Here is a 27,673-nt window from a genome sequence, read left to right on the forward strand (position 1 = left end):
ATCATGGTGGAGAGCCATCGGTCCCGGAGACAGCCAAGGAATGATTACTCTCTGACTAAAAGGTCAAATCTTATTCATCTAATTTCACCAAGAATATCATTTTCCATTCATCCTCATTTGCCCTCTCAAACTCTCGCTCCGGATGTCTGATTACTTCTCTCACGCCAATCTCAAAATGATGATTAGAGAAATAAATCTTCTACAAATAGCATTTAAAGAGGGAGGACACGTTTGTAATTCCGAGCATTGCCGTTGGGCTAGTAACACATAGCAGAGATGTTAGAAGAGGAAGACACTTTGTACTCTTAGACTGAATGTTTGTTGGTACTTAGAGGTCAGTACATACACTGTAACCTTGTGCGTTGTGGTTACGGCTGAAGGGGTAGAACGCGCCGACTTGCATCCAACGTCTGCAAAGCTCCTCAGTTGAGTTGTCGAAGAACCCACAGATGTCTGCTCCGTTCTGCCGAATAAAATCATGAGGTTCAGTATCTCTCCAGAGGAGGGAAAACTCACAATGAGAACTCATTCTCCAGAACAGCGAGGTGATTAACCCTCCTATTATCTTTGGGGTCTATTTGAGCCCATTCAATGTTTAACGTCTGTAAATATATAACTTTTTTTTTTTGCTTCAGATTTAATGACTTTTCCTTATTTAATGAGGACAACTCTGTAAACATAAAATTAACCTGCTGATATTTTTTCAATGTCCTGTACACATTTTGTAGCATCAGTGTTCCTTGGGGTCAATTTGAACCCAGGCTCTTTTAGCTGTATAAAACATTAGAAATATTAAAATTTCACACTCATTTGTTTTGGTTTTTTTATTGAGGTCACTATAGCATGTTATAATTGTATAATGTTCATTACGATTTTACATAAATTTATTCCCCCCGTGCCGTGGGGGAGGGGAAAACATAATTCTCACGGTTTACCAAACAAAGGGGAGGAGCAAACATTATAAAAGCATGAACAGAAGCCTTCTAAACCATTTCTCTTTTTGCTCTGTGTGCTCTCTATGTTCTCCATCTCTCTCATTTGAAAATTACATCTAAACACCCTTGGCACCCTCGTCCTGATCTTTGGAACCTCCACATGTGGCTCCTGGACGGGATGAGGCAGGTTGAGTATCCTAATACCAGCGGTGGTTGTTACCATCACTTCCGCTGAGCATCGTCCACGAGACATGTCTACGCGTTGAAGTGGAACCTCTTCATCAACTGGGCTCTTCTCACCAAGAAGACCCCCGGAGATGTTCGATCAGTGTCCTGCACAACCTGATCGTCAGGTTCCTGAGGGGAGCGAGGAGACTGAATCATCCTGTCCTCCTCTCGTTCCCTCTTGGGACCTCTCAGTGGTTCTAACTGCCCTGCAGAGTGCTCCCTTGAGCGTTTGCAATCAGTGGAGCTTAAGTTCCAGTCAATGAAGACAGCGCTCCTGGTTGCATTGGCCTCCATAAAGAGGGTAGGGGACCTGCACACATTCTCCATTGACGAAGCGTGCCTGGAATTCGGGCCGGATTACTCTCACGTGATCCTGAGACCCCGGCCTGGATATGTGCCCAAAGTTCCTACCACTCCCTTCTGGGACCAGGTGGTAAACCTGCAAGCGCTGCCCCTGGAGGAGGCAGACCCAGCCTTGGCACTGCTCTGTCCAGTACGTGCTCTCTGCGCCTATGTAGACAGAACGCAGTGTTTCAGGACCTCAGACCAGCTCTTTGTCTATTATGGTGGGAATCTGAAGGGAAAGGCTCTCTCCAAGCAAAGCCTGTCTCACTGGAAAAGATAGTGGACCCCTTTGATTTGGCATACCAGCAGCAAGGTCGACCGTGCCCCCTTGGTGTGACTGCCCACTCCCCGGAGTGTGGCGTCCTCTTGGGCTCTAGTGCATGCCGCCTTGCTAACAGACATCTGCAGAGCTGCAGGCTGGGCAACACCTAACACATTCGCCAGATTCTACTATCTCCGAGTAGAGCCTGTGTCCTCTCGTGTACTCGATTCAACCAGCTAGTATTGGACCCGCTCAGGTGTCTTCACTTGCTCGCCATTCCACTCCACGGACTGGAAACATGCAATATTGTCCTCAGGTGAGCTTCCCCGAAAGCCCTGAGTTCATCCAGAACGTCGGCGCCAGTGTCTATTACCTGCGCGTCGGCTAGGTTCCTCCCGTGTGCATGGTCCCTCCTCTGAGCGACCCCCACATGTGTATTTCCACTGTAAGCCTCTCTGAGCATGTCTTTTTCCCTTGGCAAGCCACCTTGCCACCCCTGGGGTTGAAATATTCCACCTGCGGCTGGACACCCCAGTGTTCTCCATATACATCCCTCCGGGTCATATGTGTATTCTCTAAGTCCAGGGATCACCAACCCTGCTCCTGGAGAGCTACTGTCCTGCAGACTTCAGTTCCAACTCTGTTCCAACACACATGCATGTAATTATCAAGTAACCCTGAACCGCTTGATTAGCTGGTCCAGGTGTGTTTGATTGGGGTTGGAGCTAAAATCTGCAGGACAGTAGCTCTCCAGGAGCAGGGTTGATGACCCCTGCTCTAGAGTATAAAAAAAGACCTAAAAAATTGCATTTTGCCAAAATACCAAAGTCTGCTATTAAAAGCCCCAAATATGAACTCATTCCAAGACCGAGTTGTCTCATTTGTGTTCATTTGTTAATCTCAATTGAAATTTAAAAATAATAATAATAAAAAGTTTTTTTTTTCCTTGGATAGTTAACTTTAGATACTATTATAAAATTAGTGACTCATTTGTGTTTATTTTTGACTGGCTTATGGACTTTTCAGAGAGGCAGATTCTTAAAATAAATTACTTAACCCCTTTCGATCACAGACGGCCCCAGATTATTCACTACCCGTTTAAGCATCACACTCTTACTTGATCTAGACAAACTGAGCATCATTAGAAAGATTTAAGACTCCAGCTTCGATATTTGACCACTGTTTATGATAAATCTGGTTTGCAGTGACATTCATTTTTTAATTTATGCCTGGAGTGCAAAATTATTAATCTGTAATGTTCGAAATTTTGAATAGGAATCATCACTCATAATGCATTCAATCACGTTTTTTTCCAGTTTATTTGTGTTCACATACATGCAAAATATCTCCTGATCTTTGAAAGAAAAATTCAGTCTCAGTTGAGATTAAGTGGAGAGTTTTGCTGAAGTCTCCTAGTTCTAAGATGTTTCTACTGAGAAAAAGACTCACGATTCTTCATAAGAGATGTGACCCGTCACAGAAACCAGGGACACAAGTCGGCAGCACAACTTTCGAGCAAAATGAGAAAGAAGAGTTTTTTTTCAAAATTGGTGATTTTCAATTTTTTGGAGAATCTGTTAATTGAAATCACGAAGAAGCCTCTCCATGTTTGAGATAGCAGTATTGGTATATTTAAAAGCTTACATTTTGAGGTTGAAATCGGCTTGTTTTCGGAGATTCTAGCATGCAGTAGGGGCGTGGCGTGTCATTGTCTGTGTGTATTTCCATACTGAATAACCCGGCGCTTTTGCCCCCGCCCTCCAAGTCAACCACATGGCTACTTATTATGCTGTGCTCTGGCCAGCTCTCTCTGATATCAAAATTCAATGAAGATGGATGCCGCAAAGATTGTCGCAGACGAGATGAACCGTCTGGCAGTTACACCGAAAATGTTTTCGCCGCACTTCGTGGGCTCGGGAAACTGAACCGGAGGTATGGGCGCAGCGCGCTCGCCCTCAGTGCTTCAATACGGCGGCTCGGCTCGCTGACAGCGGTGGCTGGCTGTTTCATATGTGACGGAGAATCGAAATAGAGGATGCAGTTAAGACCTTTGCTGCTGCGATGAAGGCCTGCCGTGCGTGTTTCTGAAATGTAAGTTAAGCTTCATTTGCTCTTTAGTCGTTATTTAAGATGCTGAACCTGCTGATGATATAATGTGCTTGCGGACATTTCATTTGTGTGTGTATACGCACATAAGAAAGTGGTGTAAAGAGATTTGCAACAGTAATTTGAGGAGGTGAAATGTGATTATTTGGAAAATTGCAGAAATGACTGCTTAAAGAAAAATGCCAGCAGGCATTTGCCTCCTACATAAACTTTAATATTGTTGACATTTTGGGCACACGAGCGTTGCGTACCATTTGCGCTATAGATATGTAGGCCTATGGCTTATTGGTCTTTGTTTGTTGTTGTTGGTTTTGCGTTATATGTATATGGCATATTGGTCTTTGTGTGTTGTTGCTGGTTTTGCGTTATACTGTATGTATATGGCATATTGGCCTTTGTGTGTTGTTGCTGGTTTTGCGTTATATGCAGGCTATATGGCATATTGGTCTTTGTGTGTTGTTGCTGGTTTTGCGTTATATGTATATGGCATATTGGTCTTTATGTGTTGTTGCTGGTTTCGCGTTATATGCAGGCTATATGGCATTATTGGTCTTTGTGTGTTGTTGCTGGTACGTTGCAAATAGAGGGGCAGCACAATTGTTTTTCGCCTAGTGCGGCAGAAGTGCACTCATTCGAAGTGTAAAAAAAGCTGTAAAGCACATGGAGGAGCTTTACAGGGGGTATGGCTTATCTAAATGAGATGTAAATGAGCCCTATTGTCACCCCCAGCAGCAGAGACAGGTGAGAACTGCACAATCTTTAGCTCGTTTTCTCCTCTTTGAGCTTTTTTAAGTGCCTACTTTAAAATGGCCACAACTTCTCCAAATATTATCAGATTTCCACATGTTACACATTGGAAAGCTTGGATATTACACTCTCAGAATCTATGAATAACTCAAAATGCCCCAGAACCGACTTGTGTCCCTAGTTTCCGTGACTGGTCACAGATCTTAACAACTGTGCTACGATTCGCAAAGACACCAAGTTTGAAATCAAAAAGGAGAAATCTCAATATGATCAAATATTTCTCATCAAGCCCAACTGATCTGAGATGCTCTCCACGTTAATTTTTCATCTTAAAAAATATTTTAGCAACTCAGATTATGCTCTTATACTTTACACTCTTACTATGTCATTTGTGGCTACTTTTAGTAACCAAGTTTAGTTTAGTTAGAATTTGTTGAGAAACATCTGAGACAATGTAGATAATTAAATAAAAATATACTGCATTTTATTTGAGAAATCACAAGCTATGAAATATGGGCCAGTTAGGTACTGTTATAATGACAATAAAAATAAGTGGTTTAAAAACGATTTGCCTCAAAGTACAAACCACAGTAAGTTTGGTGATCAGATAATATTGCGCAAGGCCTGCTTTTAAACGCATCAATAGCAAGAGATGTTTACATCGTCTGTCCAATGACAAATTCATTGGATCTGACTGTTGATTCAGCCAGTCAATGTTAACTCAATTCAACCTGAACACTGAGTCCAAATGCCCATTCAATTTCTCATTGCGTTTCATGGAAACACAATCAAAACCAAAAGCTTTCTCTAAATACGTTTCATGTCTCGCAGTGGGGCTGTCGCGTTTTGAAGAAAGACTGGTGTCTACAATAAATTACCCATGTTTGAAAAGTCATTTTATTTGGACACTTAAACTGAATGAAACCACTTACGTAAGGGATTCCGAAGAGGTTAAACTCCAGCATGCCTGGTATGGCCCACTTAATGTCATTCCAGTTGGCACCATTGTCGCCCAACCAGTGCCCAGCGTATTTGCCCACCCCGGGGAAGGAAGAGCGGGTAAAGACCATGGAACGGCTGTTCCCAAAGACTGCTTTCGCCGCTCTGGAAGCAAAAACACAATTTTAGAGCTAAAGGGAGTGTTGGCACCAGAATAAAAATACATAAAGGAGGGCATTTAAAAGACACAACGCCAAGTAGGGTGGCCCAGGAAACCATAAGAGATGAAAAGACATACAAGCAGGAGTTAAGTGGGAGTTAAGCTGAATGAGAGAGGGGGCGTAAAGGAACGAGATTGGAACAAATCAATGATGTAGAAATTACAAGATGAGTAAAACAGATTTCCTGCTGAAAATAAAAGGAGCAAGCATGTTACAACTCAACTCTCTTCACCCCCTTTGAGGAAAACATCCTGCCATATGAAAACACTGAGTCATGCATGATGCTACTTGAGTCACTACTGCTGAGTCAGAGCTGTCGTGTACTGTCCTACATTCATCAAATAAATCATTTCATAACTCTGATATTCTCTATAGTATCTGCATTCATTGCATCCATATCCACAGCATTCATATCTATTCCACTGTCACGCAATTTTGAAGAGAACAAACACATTTAAGCAATTCCCCATAATGCACAAATAATTTATACGATTCCAGCTGTTTTAAAATGTTTACTCGCAAAGAAATGTGAATCATATTTCTGAAATCAGTTCTCCAGACCAAAATATGTATTCTCCACAATGTATCATGACATTAAAAAAGATCTTAAAATGATATAAAGGGTGTATTGTGATCAAGAGAGTCCATGCATTTTATTTCCAACTTTAAAAAAAATGCTTGCAAAATAAGAAAATATGTTTGTTATGCAGAGGAATCATTGTGCAATAGATGGTTAAAGTAATTTTGGTAACACTATAGTTTAGGGTCCAATTCTCACTATTAAAGTTGCTTATTAGCATATAGAGTGTGGAAAAAACAAAACTTACTTCTCAGTGGCCAGGACCATAGAGTACCCATAGAGACTGTGGACATCATAGTGGTCCCCCCATTTCTGTTTAGCATCCATACATAAGGTCTTACTGTACATCAGGTCATCAAGGACATCTTTAGAGCCGAATGGAAATAACGAGTACGGATGTTTACAGATGGTAAGGAAATGCTTAGCTGATATGCATCCGCTGTGAATAAATCTAATGGTAGATGCGTTTCAGACTCACGTGGGGTGAATGGAGGATAGTTGAGTTTGTTGTCAGCGCAGCCTTTAATGCCTCCCTTCACAAAATTGGCCACCTCATTCATGTCCTTAGAAATAAAACAGCAATTAGTTCAGCGATCCCTAATTCAGGCAGCTAATTATCTCGAGATTAAAGCATCACCCTTTAGGGAGGCTTTAAAATCAACATGAAATGGCATTTGGTACCATTTTTCTTTCAGAATGCAAGTCAGAATATTTTGTGAGAAAAAAACAATCAGGAATTGATTGGATGGTGTTTGTGTCTTCACTGGCTTCTAGATTTTAATACTTTTGAAAAATCATTTTCTGTAAAGCTGCTTTGAAACGATATGTACTGAAAAAAGTGCTATACAAATAAACATTAATTGAAATTTTTATATCATGTTGACTTTAAAGCTTTTGCAGTTTATACTGTTCTGTATAGATCAGATGGAGTTTAAAATCCTACAGCGATGTTTATAGAGCTTTGCTGTGTTCGAACATGATTCATCCATATTGAGTCAGTGACATATCATATTGATTCAGAGACTGTAGGAATCAGAACATTTTTCATGACCTTTCATGACCTTTCTACCAAGTCGTAAAATGATCAAGTTCAATATTTGGTCACGGGTAATTATCTCTGTGGGTTACTTACAATCCAGAGAGCATCATGCTTGACTTCTTTGTGGAATCGCGAAATTTCATCAACCCACCAATCAATGCAAGCCTCGTTTGTGTAGTCGGGAAACACAGTTTCCCCTGGCCAGACCTGTGACATGAGAGAGAGGGGAGGAGGAAATATGCTTAATTGTCATTATAGAGTAAATAAATGAATATACATTTATTAAAAGTAGCTTATATGCTATTTATTTTGATTATTTGGCTCAAATTCCCATGTTGAGATTCATGAGATTCAATCACAAACATCACAATCTTTCACAGATGACACTTTGACCTGCCCCTTTCCTTTTATTTATATCTTTATGTTTTTAAGCCACTGGCAATTGCATTTCCTTTTTTTTCTTTTCCTCATCTCACATGGCTCTGAGGTGCAGGAAAGCGTGATATTAAACTCTAATGCAAAATCAATGCACACATTGACCTGAAATAAAACTATAAAAAAGCAATTAGCATCTGCCTCTGCCTAATCAGCTAAATAATCACAAGTGATATTGCCATGTGATATGTGTCTTGTTGCCTTGAGGGGTGGTTCATAAATGATCTAACTCAAGGTTACAGATGCTAAATTAATGGCCTCTCTCATGGCTATCACATGACAACTCCAGATGTCCTTCACTTATTTGATGTCCGTTTACTTATTTTACTTCATTATAAATACCTATTCTAATTTTTACAAGGTTCAATTTTGTTTTTACAACGATTTACTTGACACCACAAGATTACTTCTTAAACCAAGTCAGTAAATACAGTAAATAGAATTGGAAAATTAATCTTGTTTTTTAATGGGTTAAAAGGTGGATGGTAAGTTTTTTTTTTCCTTTATGTTTATCGCGTACAGAAAACAATGTTGTCAAAGCGATTCCCGTTCACACGGAAAAACGATGTGCCTTTAGACTGAACATGTAATACACATCGCATGACGTCAATGTTTTCACAAATTCCAACTTTTGTAGTTTACACAGAGACAATTTATGATTTTCAGTCCCCCAAAACGCCATTGTTGTGTAAATGAACGGCATAAAAAGTTTAAATTGTTTTGTTGAAAACATTGTTGTGTAAACGGCCTCGCATTCAACTTGACAATTACAGGCTTTTAGTTATTTTGAGTTTCCCTCCTTGAACTGTCACCTTATTGTGGTGGAAGGGTTTGAGTACCCGATTGATCCTAGGAGCTATTTTGTTGGGGCTATATGCCCCTGGTAGGGTCTCCCAAGGCAAACAGGTCCTAGGTGACGGGTCAGACTAAGAGCGGTTCAGAACCTCATAATGAAAAACGTCTCGGTTACGTTTGTAACCCTCGTGAGTACAGGGAACGGAGACGTGTCGTCGGGGGAGTTCCCTGACGAATTGGGATCACGCTAGGGAGCCAATTGTCTTCGAGAAAATTAAAAACGAGCCATTAGACATTGGCATGCAAGATTTGCATTCCGCGACCCGCCTACCAGCGCGGGTATAAAAGGCGGAAGTAAACATTGCGCAATGCTTTTCGCTGAGGAGCCGAACAGTGTCCAGTCCTCCGCGAAGGTACAGCAACATGGCGAAGGGACGACACGTCTCCGTTCCCTGTACTCAGGGAACGAGGGTTACATACGTAACCGAGACGTTCCCTTTTGTCCTGGGAACTCCGACGTGTCGTCGGGGGAGTTCCCTGACGAATTGGGATCCCTAACAAAACGCCATGGTGCTGGCCCCTTCCAGCGCCCGGCTAAGCTACCCTGCAGCAGTTTCTTAAAATAAGTTGCGGGAGCTAGCACGGAAATCACACTGCTGTTCCGCAAGACCCGCACAGTGGATATTGGATAACACTGGGAAAGTGTTTCCCCCAGAGAGGTGGAAAGCTGCGGAAGCCCCAGCCTGACTGAGGAAGGCCAGGAATACACATATGTACTTACCCAGTGAAACATATGGCAGTCCCTGAGGTGGTCCCAATCCAAGGAAAATGGGAGCGTACTCAACAGGGACGACGAACAAGTCCGTCAAGGGGAAGAGACGGCTAAACTGCACGTGGCATGATGGGTCACAGTAGAGACCACTGGAGCACCCAGTCTACTAACAACTCCTTACTAGAGGTAGCAGACCTTGCGCTGGGCAGTCCGCAACACCCAGCACCGGAAGGGTGAAGGAGGAACTCACAAGGCCCACCAACGTAGGGCGCCATACGGAGCAAAGAACGCACGTATCTGCTGTTCGAGGCGGAGTGGCGTAGCAAGCTGACACAACCTATTCCCACGACCCACTGGCCGTAGCCAGAACTCGGGAGGAAACCGGTTCCACACGAAGGCTATAGAACCTAGCGAACGTGTTCGGTGTCGCCCAGCCCGCAGCTCTACAAATGTCTGTCAGTGAGGCGCCTTGAGCCAAGGCCCAGGAAGCGGCAACACTTCTAGTGGAGTGAGTGCGCAACCTGGGAGGACAAGGCTCACCCAGAGACTCATATGCTCGGGTGATAGCATCCACTAACCAGTGGGCTAACCTCTGCTTGGAGACGGCCTTCCCCTTCTGCTGGCCTCCATAACAGACAAAGAGCTGATTTGAGGTTCTAAAGCTTTGCGTTCTGTCAATGTAAACCCACAGGGCGCGGACGGGACAGAGATAAGCTAGGGCTGGGTCTGCCTCCTCCTGGGGCAGCGCTTGCAGGTTCACTACCTGGTCCACCAAGGGAGTGGTAGGAACCTTGGGCAGATATCCGAGCCGGGGTCTCAACACAACGTGAGAAAGGCCCGGCCCGAACTCTAGGCACGATTAAGCCTGCAGATCCCTGACCCTCTTGAAGGAGGCCAATGCTAACAGGAGCGCTGTCTTAATGGACAGGATATTAAGCTCTAATGTCAGCAAAGGCTCAAAGGGGGGTGTAGCAAAGTTCAGGGAAGAAGGAGGCGGGAACCGGCGAACATTCAAATAAACTTTATTAAAATAAAACAAACCAAACTAAAATACCGCCATTAGCCCCTCGCGGACGACTGCTGGCTTAACTAAAATAAACATAACGGCCAGCAGCCCCTCGCGGACGACTGCTGGCTAAAATAAAACACAAATACAAAAAACAAAACTCAACTAAAATACAGGCCTGTTCCTCTCTCGATCATCAACGTCGTCGCTCCTTCTTTATGCTTCCGCTCCTCCTTGAGAGATGCGAGACCGGTGTGCTTCACAGGTGTTGCCCATTAGCAATCGCACCACCGGCCTCGCGCCGTTCTCTCACGTCACTCGGCCGTCCTGTTCGCCACAGGGGGATTTTTAAGAGCTCTAAGTACCAGAGCTAGGTCCCAAGAGGGTACAGAGTGCAAAAAACGAGGTGGATTTAACCTCCTGGCACCCTTAAGGAATCTGATGACCAGGTCGTGCTTCCCCAGGGACTTACCTTCTACAGCATCGTGATGCGCGGCTATTGCGGCGACATACACTTTGAGGGTGGAGGGAGACAGCCTTCGCTCCAACCCATCTTGCTGGAAAGAAAACACGACTCCGATCGGGCAAGTTCGGGGGTCCTCCTGACGGGAGGAACACCAATCGACGAACAGGTTCCACTTCAACGCGTAGAGGCGCCTCGTAGAGGGGGCTCTAGCGAAAGTGATGGTGTCCACCACTGCCTGTGGTAGACCACCTAGAACCTCCACGTCCCGCCCAGAGACCAGACATGGAGTTTCCAGAGGTCTGGACACGGGTGCCATAGAGTGCCCCGTCTCTGAGAAAGAAGGTCCTTCCTCAGAGGAATCGGCCAAGGAGGGGCTGTCGCGAGGAGCATGATTTCCGTGAACCAAGTCCTGGTGGGCCAATACGGCGCCACTAGAAGGACCTGCTCCTCGTCCTCCCTGACCTTGCACAGAGTCTGTGCGAGAAGGCTCACTGGGGGAAAGGCATACTCGCGCAGGTCCCGGGGCCAGCTGTGAGCCAGGGCGTCCGTGCCGAGGGTCCCCTCGGACAGGGAGTAAAACCACTGGCAATGGGTCGTGTCCGGAGAGGCAAACAGGTCTACTTGTGCGACTCCGAAGACACTCCAAATCAGCTGGACTGACTGGGGATGGTGCCGCCATTCTCCTGGCAGGGGAAGCAGCCTTTAGAGCTCGTCTGCCACACGGTTGAGCTCCCCTGGAATGTGAATGGCACGAAGCGACCTCAGATGCTTCTGACTCCAAAGGAGGAGGTGGGAGGCGAGTCGCGACATACCACGGGAGCGTAGACCACCTTGATGGTTGATGTATGCAACGGTCGCAGTGCTGTCTGTACGGACCAGTACGTGCTTGTGTATGAGAACCCCATTGAGGCGACGCAAGTCTAAGCGTACTGCTTGCAACTCTAGGCAGTTGATATGCCAATGCAGTTGAGGCCCCGTCCACAGACCTGACACTGCATGCCCGTTGTATGTGGCCCCCCACCCGGTGGCATGGGCATCTGTGAAAACCACAGCATGCCTGGAAACTTGGACTAAGGGCACTCCGGCCCGTAGAAACACAGGATCCGACCACGGGGAGAAGGTTTGGCGACAGTGCGGGGTCACTTTGACCCGGAACGTGCCACTGTGCCACGCCCACCTCGGGACTCCATCGTGAAGCCAGCGCTGAAGCGGTCTCATATGTAACAGGCCGAGCGGCATTACTGCGGCTGCCATATGCCCCAGGAGCCTCTGAAATTGTTTCAGTGGAACCGCTGTCCTGCCTCGAAAAGACCTGAGGCAGGTGAGCACTGACTGGATGCGTTCCTCCGTGAGGCGCGCAGTCCGGGCGACCGAGTCCAGCTCCATACCGAGGTCCAGGATTGGCCGTAACCCACCGCCTTTCTTGGGTACAATGAAGTAGGGGCAGTAAAACCCTGACCTCATCTCGGCAGGAGGGACCAGCTCGATCGCGTCCTTCGCCAGCAGGACACCGATCTCTTTCTGCAAGACAGGGGCGACCACCGACCACTGAACTTGGGAGGCCGGCGTGCAAACTGAATTGCATAGCCGAACCGAATGGTGCGGTTGAGCCATCGGGACGGACCCGGAAGCGCTAGCCAGGCTTCCAGATACCGTCCCAACGAACCCATCGGACCACTGGCGTACCCACGGAGGGGCAGCGAGGTGGAAGACATGGACCCGGGTCTGGTGGCATTGTAGCGACCGAGAGCGGGGTCTGGGTGTGCTTGGTACCAACCTGCTTCCACCGAGGGGCAGAAGGCAGAGAAGGATCGTGGGCCTTCTGCTGCGGACTGCCCGGTGGCGAGGGGAGGGGGAGAGACAAGGAACGAGGCCCTGCCTCCTCGTGTGCTGGTCTCTGCGCCTCCGGGCCCAGCCGCAGACCGGAGTGACGCAGCTGGGGCTGCGTCACTGCCATCCGCAAACTGGGAAGAGGGGAACGGGGGTGTAACCGATCGGGGCGGCACACGCTGCCATTCTGGCCCTCTTGGACGGGGGAGACAGTGTGCCCACCAGTCTTGGCCGTGGATGACCTGGAGGAGGAAGAAGAAAATGCTCTTTTTTTGAAAATGTGGGTACCGCTGACCGAGTGGCCAGCGGCGGAACAGAAACAAAAATGAAAGAAAGATTTTCCGCCCGGCCCTCCCCCGGGGGAAGGAGGAGTGCAGGGGCAACCTCCCGAAGAGCAGCAACCGGAACCTCCACCAGGTCGCCCGTCTCAGGGACGCTTCCCGCCTTTCCTTTTACGGGAGGGGGCGGGAGGCGTCTGAGCGGGTTTGGCCGCCCTCTTACGACCAGACCTCCGTCCTCCAGGGGTAGACTGCTGCCCTGAAGGAGGAGCGGCCGCAGGAGGTCAACCTCGGCGACGAGCAGTTGGAGGCTCTACGGCCACAGAGGATGGACCAGCAGCAGTCCGCCTCCTGTGCAGGATGTGCCATATCGCCTCCGACTGCTTCTGGGCGGTGGAGAACTCTTGGGCGAAGCTCTCCACCTTGTGGCCAAAGAGGCCCCCTTGGGATATGGGGAAGTTGAGAAGTTTGTTCTTTTCCGCTTTCTGCATATCCACAAGGGTGAGCCACCGGTGGCGCTCCTGGACCACCAAGGTGGACATCGCCCGGCCCAGGGAACGTGTGGCGACTTTCGTCGCCCAAGCACGCAGCTCCTGCAGCAAACCCGGGTCGAGACCACCCTCCTGCATGTCATGGAGTGCCTTGGCCTGGTGGACGTGCAGCAATGCCATGGCATGCAGGGCGGAAGCGGCGTCTCCACACGCCATGTAGGCATCCCTGGTCAGACCAGAAGAAAACCTACAGGCGCGGGAGGGGAGTGAAGGGCCACCCCGCCAGGAGGAAGGGGTCTTAGGACACAATTGTATCGCAACCGACCGCTCCACTGGGGGGATTCCCTCGTACCTGTGCGCCGCTTAGCCATCGAGAGTGGTGAGGAAGGAGGAGCGAGGTTGCCTACACCTGGTCGCGAGGGGGGCCAGCCAAGACTTCCTCAGCTCCTCATGCACTTCAGGGAAGAATGGTACTGGAGCAGGCCAAGGGCAACAGCACGGCCCGCTCCGAGACACCAATCATCCAGCCGCGAAGGTTCGGAACCCGGTGGAGGGTTCCAGATGAGCCCGACATTCGCGGCTGCCCTTTCGAGCATAGCGGCCATTTCCGGATCCGGCTCAGCCGCAGCCACCACACCCGAAGGGGACGGACCCGCTGAGTCATCACCAGAAGATGACCGCTCTTCCTCCGATGCCACGATCGACATCTGATCCTCAGGCGGTGCCCCAAAGGAGACAAACGGAACCGCACGAGGCGGTCCCGGAAGCCCCTCTGGGACACCCGATGGCAACGAGCTAGTAGAGGCGTGGGAAGCCCGTGAGGATCTTTCACCAGACGGGACATTCCGCACGGTAACCCTCATCCGCTCACCAACAGGAATCACCGAAGTAGCCGTCTGCCGAACTGAACCGGCAGACGAACTAGATCGGGGATTCTCTGAAGGGACTCCCCCATGTTTCAGCGTTCGCAGTCTCGAACGCAGCATCGCCAGAGTCATGTTCCCGCAATGAGAACATGACTCATTCACAAACGCTGCCTCAGCGTGCTTTAAGCCCAAACATGAGAGGCAGTGTTTATGACCATCTTCCTGAGGGAGAAGTCGACCGCATCCAGAAACACACGGGTGAAAGGACATCCTGAAAAGGACGCGAAACGCCCGTGTTGCTCTTTTAGAGAAGAAAAAGGAATGCTCTTTTATTTGCCGAGGCACAGAGGGACCACCGCGGCAGACAGAACGGGGAAACTGCAAGCCCGTGTGCTGCACTCACCAATACCAGTACCAGCCGTTAAAACAGCTCTTTTTTTTATAGAGGGAAAACGGACGGCAGCGGGAAGCGATGGTCACTCGAAGCGCCGTCACACCAGCAACAGAGAATCCTTTCTCCTTCCAAGAGGACTCGTTTTATTTATTTTCGGAAAACACAGCAGCTCAGTTAGAGAGACACACTGGATGGCATTGGAACACGTCGGAGTTCCCAGGACGAAAGGGAACGGAAAATGAAGGACCGAGACGTCACCCGGCATGGCACAGAGTCGATTCTGTTCAAAGACTTCATCAAACAAGTTGGCAGATCTGTCTAAATCGGTTCGCGAATCAGTCTGAAAGATCTGTTCAGTTCCTCACGCACTGAATCGTCTGAAGCGTGTTCAATCACACTCGACTCGGTTTCATAACAGGAAGATTTAAGAACATCAAGAGTGTTGGATGAAGTGGCCGTGGTTCTACAGTTTAGTCTAGTGAAAGCAAATCTGCAAATGCATTATATTCTTGCCAGCGATGAAGATATTTATTAGTTGAACATATTCATAAGCTGTCTGTGAATGAATGATTCCACAGGACGATATATTCGATTTCATTTCATTCAGGTAATACATTTTACAACCAAACAGATTATTAAACCACGATAGCACTACTAAAAAGTATGATATTATCCGTTTTTTGGACGAATACATTAATTTATAGGCTACAAAAAATGCTTCAGAGTGTCGGCGCACTGGCAAAGATTAACAGGTTAAAAGCTACCATTGTGTACAGTTTATGAAATGAACAACCGCCATCCCGTGGTAATGTGTGTGTATTGCGCAGGGGCATAGTCACACGAATAGTTTACATTGATTGAAAACTAATTTGTTTAAAAAGGAGGAGGCTATTGCCGGTAAGGCAGGTTCACATAAAATCATTACGACATATGACATTATTTTTTGATCTAACGAGCATCTGGTTTGGCGATGCAAAATCGGACTGTAGCTACGTCGTCCTTATTGTTTTTTTCTTCTTCCAATTAGCCTACTATGTTAAAAAAAAAAACGACGAAAACATGTTACTTGTTCAATTAATAAACAGTTGTTTGATGAAAAATCGCTAAAGATGAAATTGGCCTCCCTTTCTGTCATTGTGAGTTTGTGTTTTTTTGGGGTTTTTTTTTAACGATATTCGACTTTTGCTCCTCTATTGTCGAATGGCATTTTTGGCAGAAATTTACATCCCTATGTGAGGCGAACTATTCTCAAAGACTTACTTTTAGTCATTATTTGGGTAGCGCACATATTCTGAATGCCTTCGGCAGAATTCAAATGAGTCATTTTAATCTAGATTAATCTAGATTAATTCCAAGATTACAGTGAGATTAATCTAGATTAAAAAAAATTATCTATGCTAACCTCTAAAAAATATATATATATTTTTTTTACCAATAAACCAGAAATAAGTCCAAGATCAGACTACTCTGGTTACACTGTATGTTATCTGTCCCCATTAGAGTAAAAATGCAGGTGGCCAACGACAATTACTAAAACCAAACATCATAAACATCATTGAGTTCAGTGACTTTTATAAATAAGAGCCGGTTTTCAATTCCTACCCTAGTAACAATTAAGCAAAAAAATACCACAATCAGGAGGTTCTTTGGAGGATCTTACCTCTCCTAGTAAAGATGTTTCCCCATCTGATTCCGTGACCCAAACTTTAGCTTTATGTCCCCTGTCAAGTGTTTCATAGGGTCCATTTATCCTTGAACTTGTGGACACAGCAGGATCCTACCAAAAAGGGTACTTTTAAACACTCTCAAAAAATACTGAAAACACTGAAAACTTGAGTCAAAACTTGCTATTGCCTACTGTCCAACAATCTGAAATAACCTATAAAACTCTAAACCTTAGTATAAATATAACTTCGATAGCAATGGCTCACCAGTATGATGATGTATCTCTGCCCTTTATCATGCATGTAGTCAGCAAACTGAGGCAGCTCCTTAAATTTATCCATATCATAGGTGAAGATCTTTTTGTTCTCCATGTAGTCAATATCAGTGATCTGGGCGTCCTGAAACACAAAACATGTGGACATAAATAATGGTTTGGTGTTGAGTCTCTAAAAAAATCAAAGTTTTCTTCTCTCATTGAACATCCTGTTTCACTTCAGCATCATGTTTTTAATGTAAACTAATCCTTTAGAATCAACGCCTTTAGCCTTTATGATGGCTTATGCCTCTTTTGCATGCCAACATTGTCCACTCACTGTTGTCTGTTTTGATTTTTGAAGGCTTGACTTCCATCAAACATCAGCAGATGGTGAGATTCTCCTGCCAGTAATTTGCTCATGCTAATCAGACGGAGATGCAATATCCTGACATGCTAATGCCCTCTTTGTTCGAATTACATCAAACATTGAGCTTCACTACATCTTTCAGCTAATAAAACCCTACCATAAGGTGCTAAACGCTTCTAATTGCGTATACAGGTGAAATTCACATATTTAAAGTTATTATTTATAAAGCTTTGTTCTGTGCTCCCGATCGTGGGTTTGAGGTGCAGGATGGAATCAAATTTTGTAGAACAAAGCGAGGACCCCTCCTTCTGTTCCTGGCACTTACATATGGAAGGCCGGCCTGTCGGTTCCTCTCCACGACTGTCTTCACATTGTCCAGGCTGCCGTAGTCCCAGCGAGAGATCTGGAAGCCCAGAGACCAGTATGGAGGGATGAAAGGCCTGCCAATCAGCTGGAGACACAAACAAGCAATGCTAAACACGCTGAAGATCACAGGCCTCCCTCAGGCGAAAGGTTTATCTGGGCCTATATGATTTTTACCTTCAGCACGAGATAACATCACTTAGCAAAGATAAAGTTTTGGTAAGAATTTATGGCGTTCTCCTGATTCAGGACAATGAATTATAATACTGTATTGCTATATGTATATTTCATTATTGTTTTATCTTTCAATTGAATAATATTTGTAATTAATAACATAACATTTAATGGTTATATACTGTACAAAACATTTGACGGCAGAATTCTGCAAATGACGGATCAGAATCAAGTTTTCCAGAAAATTGTGTAATAAATTTTTTGTTGTAAATTTTATAGAAAATATCTATTCCTAATATATTTTTATAATGTTTATAATTTATATTATAGTGGTTTAGCTGTCATTTTCCAAAAAGTAAATACATTAATAATTGACTGCAGAATACTACAACTGACCAATCAGTATTTTTGCATGATACATTTTAGTGTTTTGTTTAAAATATTTCCGCAGTAAAAATATGCAACAATTCATAAATATGAATGAATAAACAATCTATAAAATGTATTTTTTATACAAGATTTGATGCATTCAACTCTGTTACAATGAAATGTTTAAAAAATATGTTAAGCTTTTTTTGTCTTTTGATAAGCAACTTTAGACATTTTACAAACTATAAATAACTTTGCAACAACATCTCAACTTACTCTGATTAGTGTATTAGACAGTTAAGTTAGTGTTAGGCTTAGTAGAATAAGTTGTTCTTGCAAAATTTCTTAGTCAGTTAGGGGACCATCAAAATAAAGGGTTAGCAGATATTAAGCTGACAGTCTACTAATACTCTAATGACTGCTAATTGACATGTAGTTGCACAGTTACTTACAGTTAGTAGAATGTCTAAAGTGTACTATCAAAATAAAGTTTTATCACTTTCTCTTTTTTGCTTTCAGATCGGACTCAGGTTGCCCACATACTTCCACGTGTAGTGTGTACTGCCCACCTCGCCATGTGTCTATCTTACATGTAAAAGCATTTCTAAAATGCAGACAATTTCATCAACAAGTTTCATTAGTGTTTCTATTTATATGCGACAGCAACGCTCACTTTCGTGAACTCGTCCACCACTGCCTCCGGTGTGTCTCCAACCAGGATGTAGAAGTCCAAAACTCCTCCAATAGTTCGGAAGGTTACAGCCGGAGCAGGCTGGATAGTCACCTCTGCACACAGACATAAAAAACTGAAATTGCCCTAATTTGCTAACCTTAAGCAAAAGCAGCAATCCCAAACACATAAGCACATCAATACACACTATATATGCTGTGCACAGACATTACAAATCATGTTGTTAAAGATTATGACTTTAGCCCTCGGCAAAGCTCATGTTTGTGACTGGGAATGCAAAAAAAAGCAATGACAATGACAAAATAAAACTACTGTTTACCCATAGCATTGCTGTTCATGAGGAAAACTCCAATGGATTGGCCGCTCTCATCTTCCAGACATGTTAAATAGGGGTAGTGTCCGTACAGGTTGTGTGTGCCCTGGGGTAGGAAAAGGCATTCATGTTTGTAATGGCAAATTTCAACCTTTTATGAATTAATGAGACAATTTAGAACATGTATGATGCATTGTCTTGAACACAAATGCCAGGCCTAATTCCACTCAGAAGTTCTGTTAAGTAACCTAAACAATCTGCTTCATTTTAAATATTTATATTAATTGTTTTATTCATGTTAATATGACAAAATAAACCTGATTAAATTCGGTTATTCCAACAAAAGTAATTTATATCAGTAAGATAAGTTACAAATAGCTCATTAAAGGTATAGTTAACCAAAAAAAAAAAAAAAGAACGACAATTCTGTCATCATTAAGTCATCCTCATTTCTTCTCTGGAACACAATATATAACTTATGCAGTATATTTTAAGTCCTCTGATATCATGCAATAATTTTAAGTTGTAATTCACTGAAATTCTTGAAAACTAGATCTCGGAAAAAAGGCTATGTTGTTCAGACTGATTCATTTCTTACATTCAACGCTGACTCACTGATCCGATTGCAGAAATTAACAGTGAGCAAGGAAAATTCAATTTCAGTCATATGACTTCAGAATATTTGGAATATATTGCATGATGTGTATGAACTACTTCTATGATTATTTTATGATGCTTTTGCATCCTTTTTGAAGCTTGACATCGATAGTTCCCTTTCGTTGTCACTCCGAGTTACGTCGGATGACGACGAATGGGGTTTCGCTTAGAAAGCCTATCAACTTCGAGTATTTCAAAACGAGCCAATGGCAAAGAAATTCCATGGGTCTGCGGAATTTGCATGGCGTAACTCCGCCCCACCTCGTGGGTATAAAAGGAGGAAGCCGGCAACATGCAGATGTGTTTTCGCTTCGGAGCCAAGTGTATTCTTCTCTCCACAAGCCATCTCTGAATTGTCAGCTTCACAAACGAGTACCTCGAGTGTTGGTGTGACGGCGATCTATGGCGAGAGCGTGCTTCCTGCTGATCTGTTGCAGTGGTCTGCCAGTCGGTGCGTTTCTCCCCGGGTGCTTCAGCACTTGAGTTTTCTCTCACTAAAAGAGCTTACACGTGGCACGTCTTTTTAAAGATGTCTCGCCCGTGTACTTCTGGTTGTGGCAGATTGGTATCGGACTCTGATGGGCACGAGCGTTGCATAGTATGTTTGGGCATTGATCATGCTAGAGCAGCGCTCGTGAATTACTCATGTTCTCTCTGTGGGAACATGACCATCGCGTCATTACGGTCGAGACTCCGTGAATTCGCAAGAGTGAGAGTCCCCTCATCCACCCCCCGTCCGGCGGCTGGTGGCCAGGGTGACCTGAGGGTTACGGTCTGGAACAAGGCGCCGACTATGTGTCCGCGACCCCAGCCCCCCTCTTCAATGACGGTGCCCGCTAGTGAACTGCTGATTCCCGCTGGTCTACCCTCTGGTGGCCCGCGTGTTTCAGTTGAAGCTACAGAGGAAGATGCCATGTCTGTTGCAGCATCACTAGGTGGGTTTGAGTCTTCTGGAAGTGAGGGCTCGTCACAGCTGCCACCTTCCGGTGTGCATACGGCTGTGCTCGAGTCTGATCCGTAGATGACGGCCATGCTTTCCCGGGCAGCCGCGAGCATCGGACTTGAGTGGAGGCCTCCAGCTGTCCCGAGCGCTCACGGCTGGACGATTGGTTTTTGGGTAAGGCCGCCGACCCTCGTCCTCAGCAAACCCCAATACCTTTCTTACCGGATGTGCATGATGAGATCTCGAAGTCCCTGAAGACCCCCTGTCTTCTCGGGACCGCTCGCTGGTCTCATCCGCCTTTCCTCCCCTCGATGAGGCAGCTGCCCGTGGGTACACTGGGCTTCCCCCGGTTGAATGTTCTGTTGCCATGCAACTATGTCCTCAGAGTGCTTCTTCTCGGGACGAGCCTAAGCACCCATCCAAAGCCTGTAGATTTTCGTCGACCCTGGTGCCGAAGTCTTACAGAGCGGCGGGACAGGCAGCTGCTTCACTGCATGCTATGGCCACTCTGCAGGTCTACCAGGCTCAGATGCTCAGAGACATGCACGAGGGTAGGACAAACCCAGGGCTCTTTGATGAGCTGCGCACCGCGACCGACCTTGCTCCCCGGGCGACGAAGGTTACCGCGCGCTCCCTGGGTTTGGTGATGTCCACAGCTGTGGTCCAGGAGAGACATCTGTGGCTGAACCTGGCTGACATGCAGGACGCCGAGCAGACCCGTCTGCTTAACACCCCCTTGTCCCAGGCCGGCCTCTTCGGCGGTGCAGTTGAAGAATTAGCCCAACAGTTTTCAACTGCCCAGAAACAGATCGAGGCCATCAGACACATTCTGCCCCGCCGGCCTGCTACTGCCTCCACCCAGCCGGCCGAGCAGATGCCTCGACCTGTTTCCCGCCGAGGGCGCCCTCCTGCGGCTCCCGCCCCTCCCACCCGGACAACGCAGCAGCCTCCACCCAGGGCCGGTCGCGGAGGAAGCCGTAAGAAGGCGCCACAGCACTCTCCTGCCCCGCCCCCCGCTAAACGCCAGGCCAAGTGGCGCTCCTGAGACGGGCTGCTCAGGGATGATGGTTGTTTCTCAGGAGGTGGTAGCAAGACCACTCCTTCCCCCGGTGGAGGGCCGGGGGAGAATCTTTTGTTCTCCACTCCCCGCTGCTCACCCACGGGTGGGCAGCACCCTAATGTGGTTAAAAACAGAAACAATCCCCTCTTCCCTGAGCTCACAGAGTTCTCGGGCGTCACAGAGCTACGCCCACAAGCCGTGCTCTCCTCGCCCCCCTCTGTCCCAGAGGCGGTTGACACGGCGTGCCGTCCACGGACCGATTCGCACCTGTCCCCCTCTTTCGCCAGACCCCTGGCAGAGCAGGCCCCCGCGGGACGACCAGCCTGGTCCTCCCCTTTTCCCCTCTGCCAGGGCGCGGTTGCTAACTGTGCCCCCACACTGGGCCGCTATGCCGTCCACGTCTGGGCCAGTTACTCCGCTTTGCTGCCCCTCCGGGGGGATGCCTGTGGTTTGCATGATCCCGCTGGTTCAGTTCCTGGGAGACTGGCAAGAGCTTCCCCGTCTGTCCCGCTGGATCGCGCGGATGATCAGGCTTGGCTATGCGATTCAGTTCGCACGGTCTCCTCCCCGATTCAGGGGAGTCCGCTCCACTTTGGTCGGTGGCAATGCCCCTATCATGAGAGCAGAGATTGCCACCCTGCTGGAAAAGGGTGCAATCGAGACTGTCCCTCCAGCCGAGATGAGGTCCGGCTTCTACAGCCCCTACTTCATTGTCTCAAAGAAAACCGGTGGGTTACGGCCAATCCTGGACTTGCGCGTGCTGAACCGCTCCCTTCACAGGATGCCATTCAAGATGCTCACCGCCAAACGCGTTTTCGAATGCATACGGCCCCAGGATTGGTTTGCAGCGATCGACTTGAAGGACGCCTACTTTCATGTCTACATTCTTCCTCGACACAGACCGTTCCTCCGGTTTGCTTTCGAGGGGCAGGCATACCAGTACGCGGTTCTCCCTTTCGGGCTAGCCCTGTCTCCTCGCATCTTCACGAAGGTCGTCGAGGCAGACCTTGTTACCCTTCGGGAACATGGGGGTTCGGATCCTGAGTTATATCAACGACTGGCTGATCCTAGCTCACTCTCGAGATCAGGTTTGCGAACACAGGGACCTAGTGCTTCGGCACCTATCTCGTCTGGGCCTTCGGGTCAAATGGGAGAAGAGCAAACTTTGCCCCGTGCAGAGGATCTCTTTTCTCGGTATGGACATCGACTCGGTCGCCATGTCCGCGCAGCTTACGAGCGAGCGCGCAGTCACTGCTTACTTGCCTGAGGCAGTTCGAGGGCAGGAGTGCGGTTCCACTGAAACTCTTTCAGAGGCTCCTGGGGCATATGGCTTCTGCAGCCGCGGTCATGCCGCTCGGATTGCTTAATATGAGATCGCTTCAGCTTTGGCTTCGCGACCGAGTACCGAGGTGAGCATGGCAACACGGCACCCTCCGAGTACCAGTTACTCCGACCTGCCGTCAGTTCTTCACCCCGTGGTCCAACCTCAGTTTTCTCAGGGCAGGTGTCCCCCTGGAACGAGCTTCCCGGCATGTTGTTATCTCAACAGATACCTCCACCACTGTCTGGGGCACCATGTGCAATGGACATGCTGCCGCGGGCTCCTGGACAGGACCCCAGCGGCTATGGCATGTCAATTGCCTCGAGTTGTTGGCAGTACGCTTTGCCCTGCACCGCCTCCAGGCGTTGCTCAGGGGTCAACACATACTAGTCCGTTCAGACAATACCGCAACTGTAGCGTACATCAACCGTCAAGGTGGTATACGCTCCCGCCGTATGTCACAACTCGCTCCCCACCTCCTCCTATGGAGTCAGAAGCATCTGAGGTCGCTTCGAGCCATCTTCATTCCCGGAGTGCTGAACTGTGCAGCTGACGAGCTCTCACGGCTTCAGCCACTCCCTGGAGAATGGCAACTCCATCCCCAGTCGGTTCAGCTCATTTGGGACCAGTTCGGGGACGCACAGATAGATCTGTTTGCCTCTCACGACTCGACCCATTGCGCCCAGTTTTATTCCCTGACCGAGGGCACGCTCGGCACGGATGCTCTGGCGCACAGCTGGCAACAGGGCCGCAAGTATGCGTTTCCCCCAGTGAGCCTTCTTGCGTAGACCTTGCGCAAGGTCAGTGAGGACGAGGAGCAGGTCATTCTGGTTGCCTTTCTGGCCCCTTACGGTTGGCCCAACCGGACCTGGTTCCCTGAACTAGTACTCCTCGCGACAGCACCTCCCTGGCCGATCCCTCTGAGGAAGAACCTTCTTTCTCAGGGTAGGGGCACCCTATGGTACCCTCGTCCCGATCTCGGGAACCTCCACTTGTGGCTCCTGGATGGGACGAGGCAGGTTTGAGTGCCCTACCACCAGCGGTGGTGGCTACCATCACTTCCGCTAGGGCGTCGTCCACGAGACACGTCTATGCGTTGAAGTGGAACCTCTTCGTCAGCTGGTGCTCTTGTCACCGAGAAGACCCCCGGAGATGCTCGATCAGCGTTGTGCTTTCCTTCCTTCAACAGGGGTTGGAGCGAAGGCTGTCTCCCTCCACCCTGAAGGTCTATGTTGCCGCCATTGCCGCACACCATGACCTCATCGAAGGTAAGTCGGTGGGGAAGCACTACCTGGTCATCAGGTTCCTGAGAGGAGCGAGGAGACTAAATCCGCCTCACCCTCCTCTCGTTCCCTCCTGGGACCTCTCAGTGGTTCTAACTGCCCTGAAGAGTGCTCCATTTGAGCCCCTGCAATCAGTCGAGCTTAAATTCATGTCTATGAAGACAGCGCTCCTGGTTGCACTGGCCTCCATCAAGAGGGTAGGGGACCTGCACGCATTCTCCGTTGACGAAGCGTGCCTGGAATTCGGGCCGGCTTACTCTCACGTGATCCTGAGACCCCGGCCTGGATACGTGCCCAAGGTTCCTACCACTCTCTTCCGGGACCAGGTGGTGAACCTGCAAGCGCTGCCCCTGGAGGAGGCAGACCCAGCCTTGGCACTGCTCTGTCCAGTATGCGCTCTCCGCGCCTATGTAGACAGTACGCAGTGTTTCAGGACCTCAGACCAGCTCTTTGTCTGTTATGGTGGTAAGTTGAAGGGAAAGACTCTCTCCAAGCAAAGGTTGTCTCACTGGATAGTGGACGCCATTGCTTTGGCATGCCAGCAGCAAGGTCGACCGTGCCCCCTTGGTGTGACTGCTCACTCCACCCGGAGTGTGGCGTCCTCTTGGGCTCTAGCGCATGGCGCCTCGCTAACAGACATCTGCAGAGCTGCAGGCTGGGCGACACCTCACACATTCGCCAGATTCTATAATCTCCGAGTGGAGCCTGTGTCCTCTCATGTACTCGCTTCAACCAGCTATTACCGGACCCGCTCAGGTGTCTTCGCTTGCTCGCCATTTCACTCCACGGACTTGATACGTGCGATATTCTCCTCAGGTGAGCTTCCCCGAAAGCCCTGAGTTCCTCCAGCACTCCTGATATCTGTGCCAGTGTCTATTGCCTGCGCGTCGGCTAGGTGCCTCCCGTGTGCATGGTCCCTCCTCTGAGCGACCCCCACATATGTATTTCGACTGTAAGCCTCTCTGAGCATGTGTCTTTCCCTTGCCACCCCTGGGGTTGAAATATTCCACCTGCGGCTGGACACCCCAGTGTTTCCATATGCTTCCTTCGGGTCATATGTGTATTCTCGAAGTCCGTCCCCCCCCCTCCGGGTTGGCATTCATTGCATACTTCCCCTAAGCTTGGGATATGCTTCCCAGTGTACCTTGGTATTCCTGTGATAAATGGAGTCCTTCGTCCAGTCTTGACAGGGATCTCGATTTACGCAGGGCACTGGAAGACAGTCACGAGGTGGGGCGGAGTTACGCCATGCAAATTCCGCAGACCCATGGGATTTCTTTGCCATTGGCTCGTTTTGTAATACTTGAAGTTGATAGGCTTTCTAAGTTAAACCCCATTCGTCGTCATCCGACGTAACGTCTCCGTTCCCTACTCAGGGAACGAGGGTTACATACGTAACCATAGACGTTCTTCATTCCACAATCTTCAGGATATCCCTCAAAAACTTGCCTAAAACGTTGTATTCCAGTGAAGAAAGTAAGCCATACTGGTTTGTAATAGTGAACATATTGTGACTCACGCCATTGGGAAAAGCATCTCTTGTGAAGATAGGCCAGGTTCTCCAGTTGGTGTCATGGCGGAAGGTCTGATGGACATGCTCTCCAAGTCCATAAATATTGTGAGAGGGCAGTTTAGCTGAGAGCTGAAGGTACTGATCAGCAAAAACCAGCGGCCCAAGGGTTGTGTCAAACCTGATGGAGCAAGAGTTTTAGAAATGTTGTAAATAGTAAGTTTATAGTTCATTTTGTGGGTGAATGTCATGAAACCCTTGAAGAACATGTGGACAGATTCACCCTTCAAGCATGTCATCAAGAGGGGTCCAAAAACACTGAAAATGCACGTCCAAACCACATGAAAACACAACTATCGACTGATAGGATTCGGAAGGATCATCTTCTGTAACGTAAGTAAAATGACTGCCTATTCCCAAAACCAAATCTAAACTGACTGCTAAGAATATTTCTGTGACAAACATCTTCTTATCTAAACTTCTACTTGGAGTTTAAAAAATAATATCACTAAAGATAAGGTAATCAGCATATTAGGCAACTACACTTCTTGTGAAATACCAATATATGCTGAAACCTCTATATGAATCATGCATTTCTATGATTAAAGACATTATTATTAGGCTTTGATGTAATACAATTCAGGAGATAAAAGATTACTGATCATTTATTGTTTTGCAACATGCATACAGACAACAAGGAAATGGTCACATAAAGGGAAATGTGGCATTTGTTGACTGTGGTTCCCTATTTTTTGGAAATAAGGCCCATTTCTCAATGGGCAATCCTGCTATTAAAAGTTTTAATAAAGAAAGAAGCATCTAATTCGGATCATTTGATGTATGTATAAAGTCTGTTTCACACATATTGCATCTGCAGTGTTTGAGCATTGCAACAGTGGTCACAAATTGAGCTTTCACAGCGTAAAACAGAAATGTAGCTCTTATTTAATATGAATGAGGTCTGCTAAGGCTCCAAAACGGAACATACATTGCTTATGTGACAGAGGCAACATCCATAAAGCTGGCGTGATAGTCACTGTGACTTGCAAACAATCAAATTCGACTTGAACATGTAAAAGAACTAGGAATCAGGACTGGCCATTTTTCCTGCCTTTCATTTTCAACAGTGTACAAAAAAACACACAGATGACGGCAGACAATAACAAAAGGAAAAAAATAAATATTCCATGAACAGTATGTAGACAGCGAGACGAAGACCAGCTCCTTTACAAAAAGCATGTTTGGATTGCTTCAAGCTTCTTTCAGAACTATTCGGATTCCCTCATTCTATTCATGCTTCTAATTTCTGTCTTTTTTAGTGTTATTGTGATTGCTCTTTATATAGTCAAAGAAACATTTTTCTGTGCTGTATTGTTAGCGATGCACTGAGCTCACAATGTGTCAACATATAATCCATCTGTGAAAAGGAAGAGAAAAGACAAAAAGCTCCCAAGTGGATGCCACTTACAGGATTTTTTCGGGAGATGTTCTCCAAACTTTCAGTCCAAAGGGCTTATGGATCAGCTCAATTTTGTATTTTAGGGTGCTGGTGGGAGGACTGGGTGGGAGCTTCTGCACATGCTCGTGAGGAACCTCATACCTGGGTTGCTTTGCATCAGTGATCTGGTAACAAAGAGAACATTGCATGCTATTATAAACATGTTTACACTGACATGATGTCGTGTCTATTTGTATCAGTTGGTAAACAGACCTTAAATCGAAAGCGGTTTTCTGTCTGCATTTCAGCGGAGAAGGTCAACTCTTTAATATCAGCTCCAAATAGAGATGGAGCATCCATTCTTGTCAGCTTGGCCTCAATATCTACAGCAAAACATTTTCCAATGACGTCTTTGAAATAGAAAAACTGAAGTAATATTTTTGATAAAACTTTACAATAAGGTCTCATCTGTTAGTATTAGTTAATGTATTAACTAACGTGAACTAACAGTGAGCAATATTTTTTGTT

The 27,673-nt window shown here is 47.0% G+C and overlaps 1 protein-coding gene across 1 annotated transcript in view; it reads right to left on the minus strand.

The window, feature by feature from the left end:
- si (sucrase-isomaltase) overlaps window positions 1-27,673 on the minus strand; it is a 99,014-nt gene that overhangs the window by 60,533 nt on the left and 10,808 nt on the right. Inside the window, exons 6-18 of the mRNA XM_077193881.1 lie at window positions 27,419-27,528; window positions 27,176-27,330; window positions 25,717-25,888; window positions 18,940-19,039; window positions 18,603-18,715; window positions 17,349-17,474; window positions 16,667-16,798; window positions 16,396-16,512; window positions 7,496-7,609; window positions 6,842-6,926; window positions 6,611-6,728; window positions 5,556-5,727; window positions 347-463 (exon numbers count right to left, since the gene is read on the minus strand). Of these exons, the coding sequence (XP_077049996.1) occupies window positions 347-463; window positions 5,556-5,727; window positions 6,611-6,728; window positions 6,842-6,926; window positions 7,496-7,609; window positions 16,396-16,512; window positions 16,667-16,798; window positions 17,349-17,474; window positions 18,603-18,715; window positions 18,940-19,039; window positions 25,717-25,888; window positions 27,176-27,330; window positions 27,419-27,528 (1,631 nt within the window). The remainder of the gene's footprint in view (window positions 1-346; window positions 464-5,555; window positions 5,728-6,610; window positions 6,729-6,841; window positions 6,927-7,495; window positions 7,610-16,395; window positions 16,513-16,666; window positions 16,799-17,348; window positions 17,475-18,602; window positions 18,716-18,939; window positions 19,040-25,716; window positions 25,889-27,175; window positions 27,331-27,418; window positions 27,529-27,673) is intronic.

The sequence above is a fragment of the Siphateles boraxobius genome, unplaced genomic scaffold (genome assembly GCF_051911475.1).
Source record: "Siphateles boraxobius isolate OS27281-9 unplaced genomic scaffold, OSU_SipBor_1 31, whole genome shotgun sequence".
Lineage (NCBI taxonomy): Eukaryota > Metazoa > Chordata > Actinopteri > Cypriniformes > Leuciscidae > Siphateles > Siphateles boraxobius.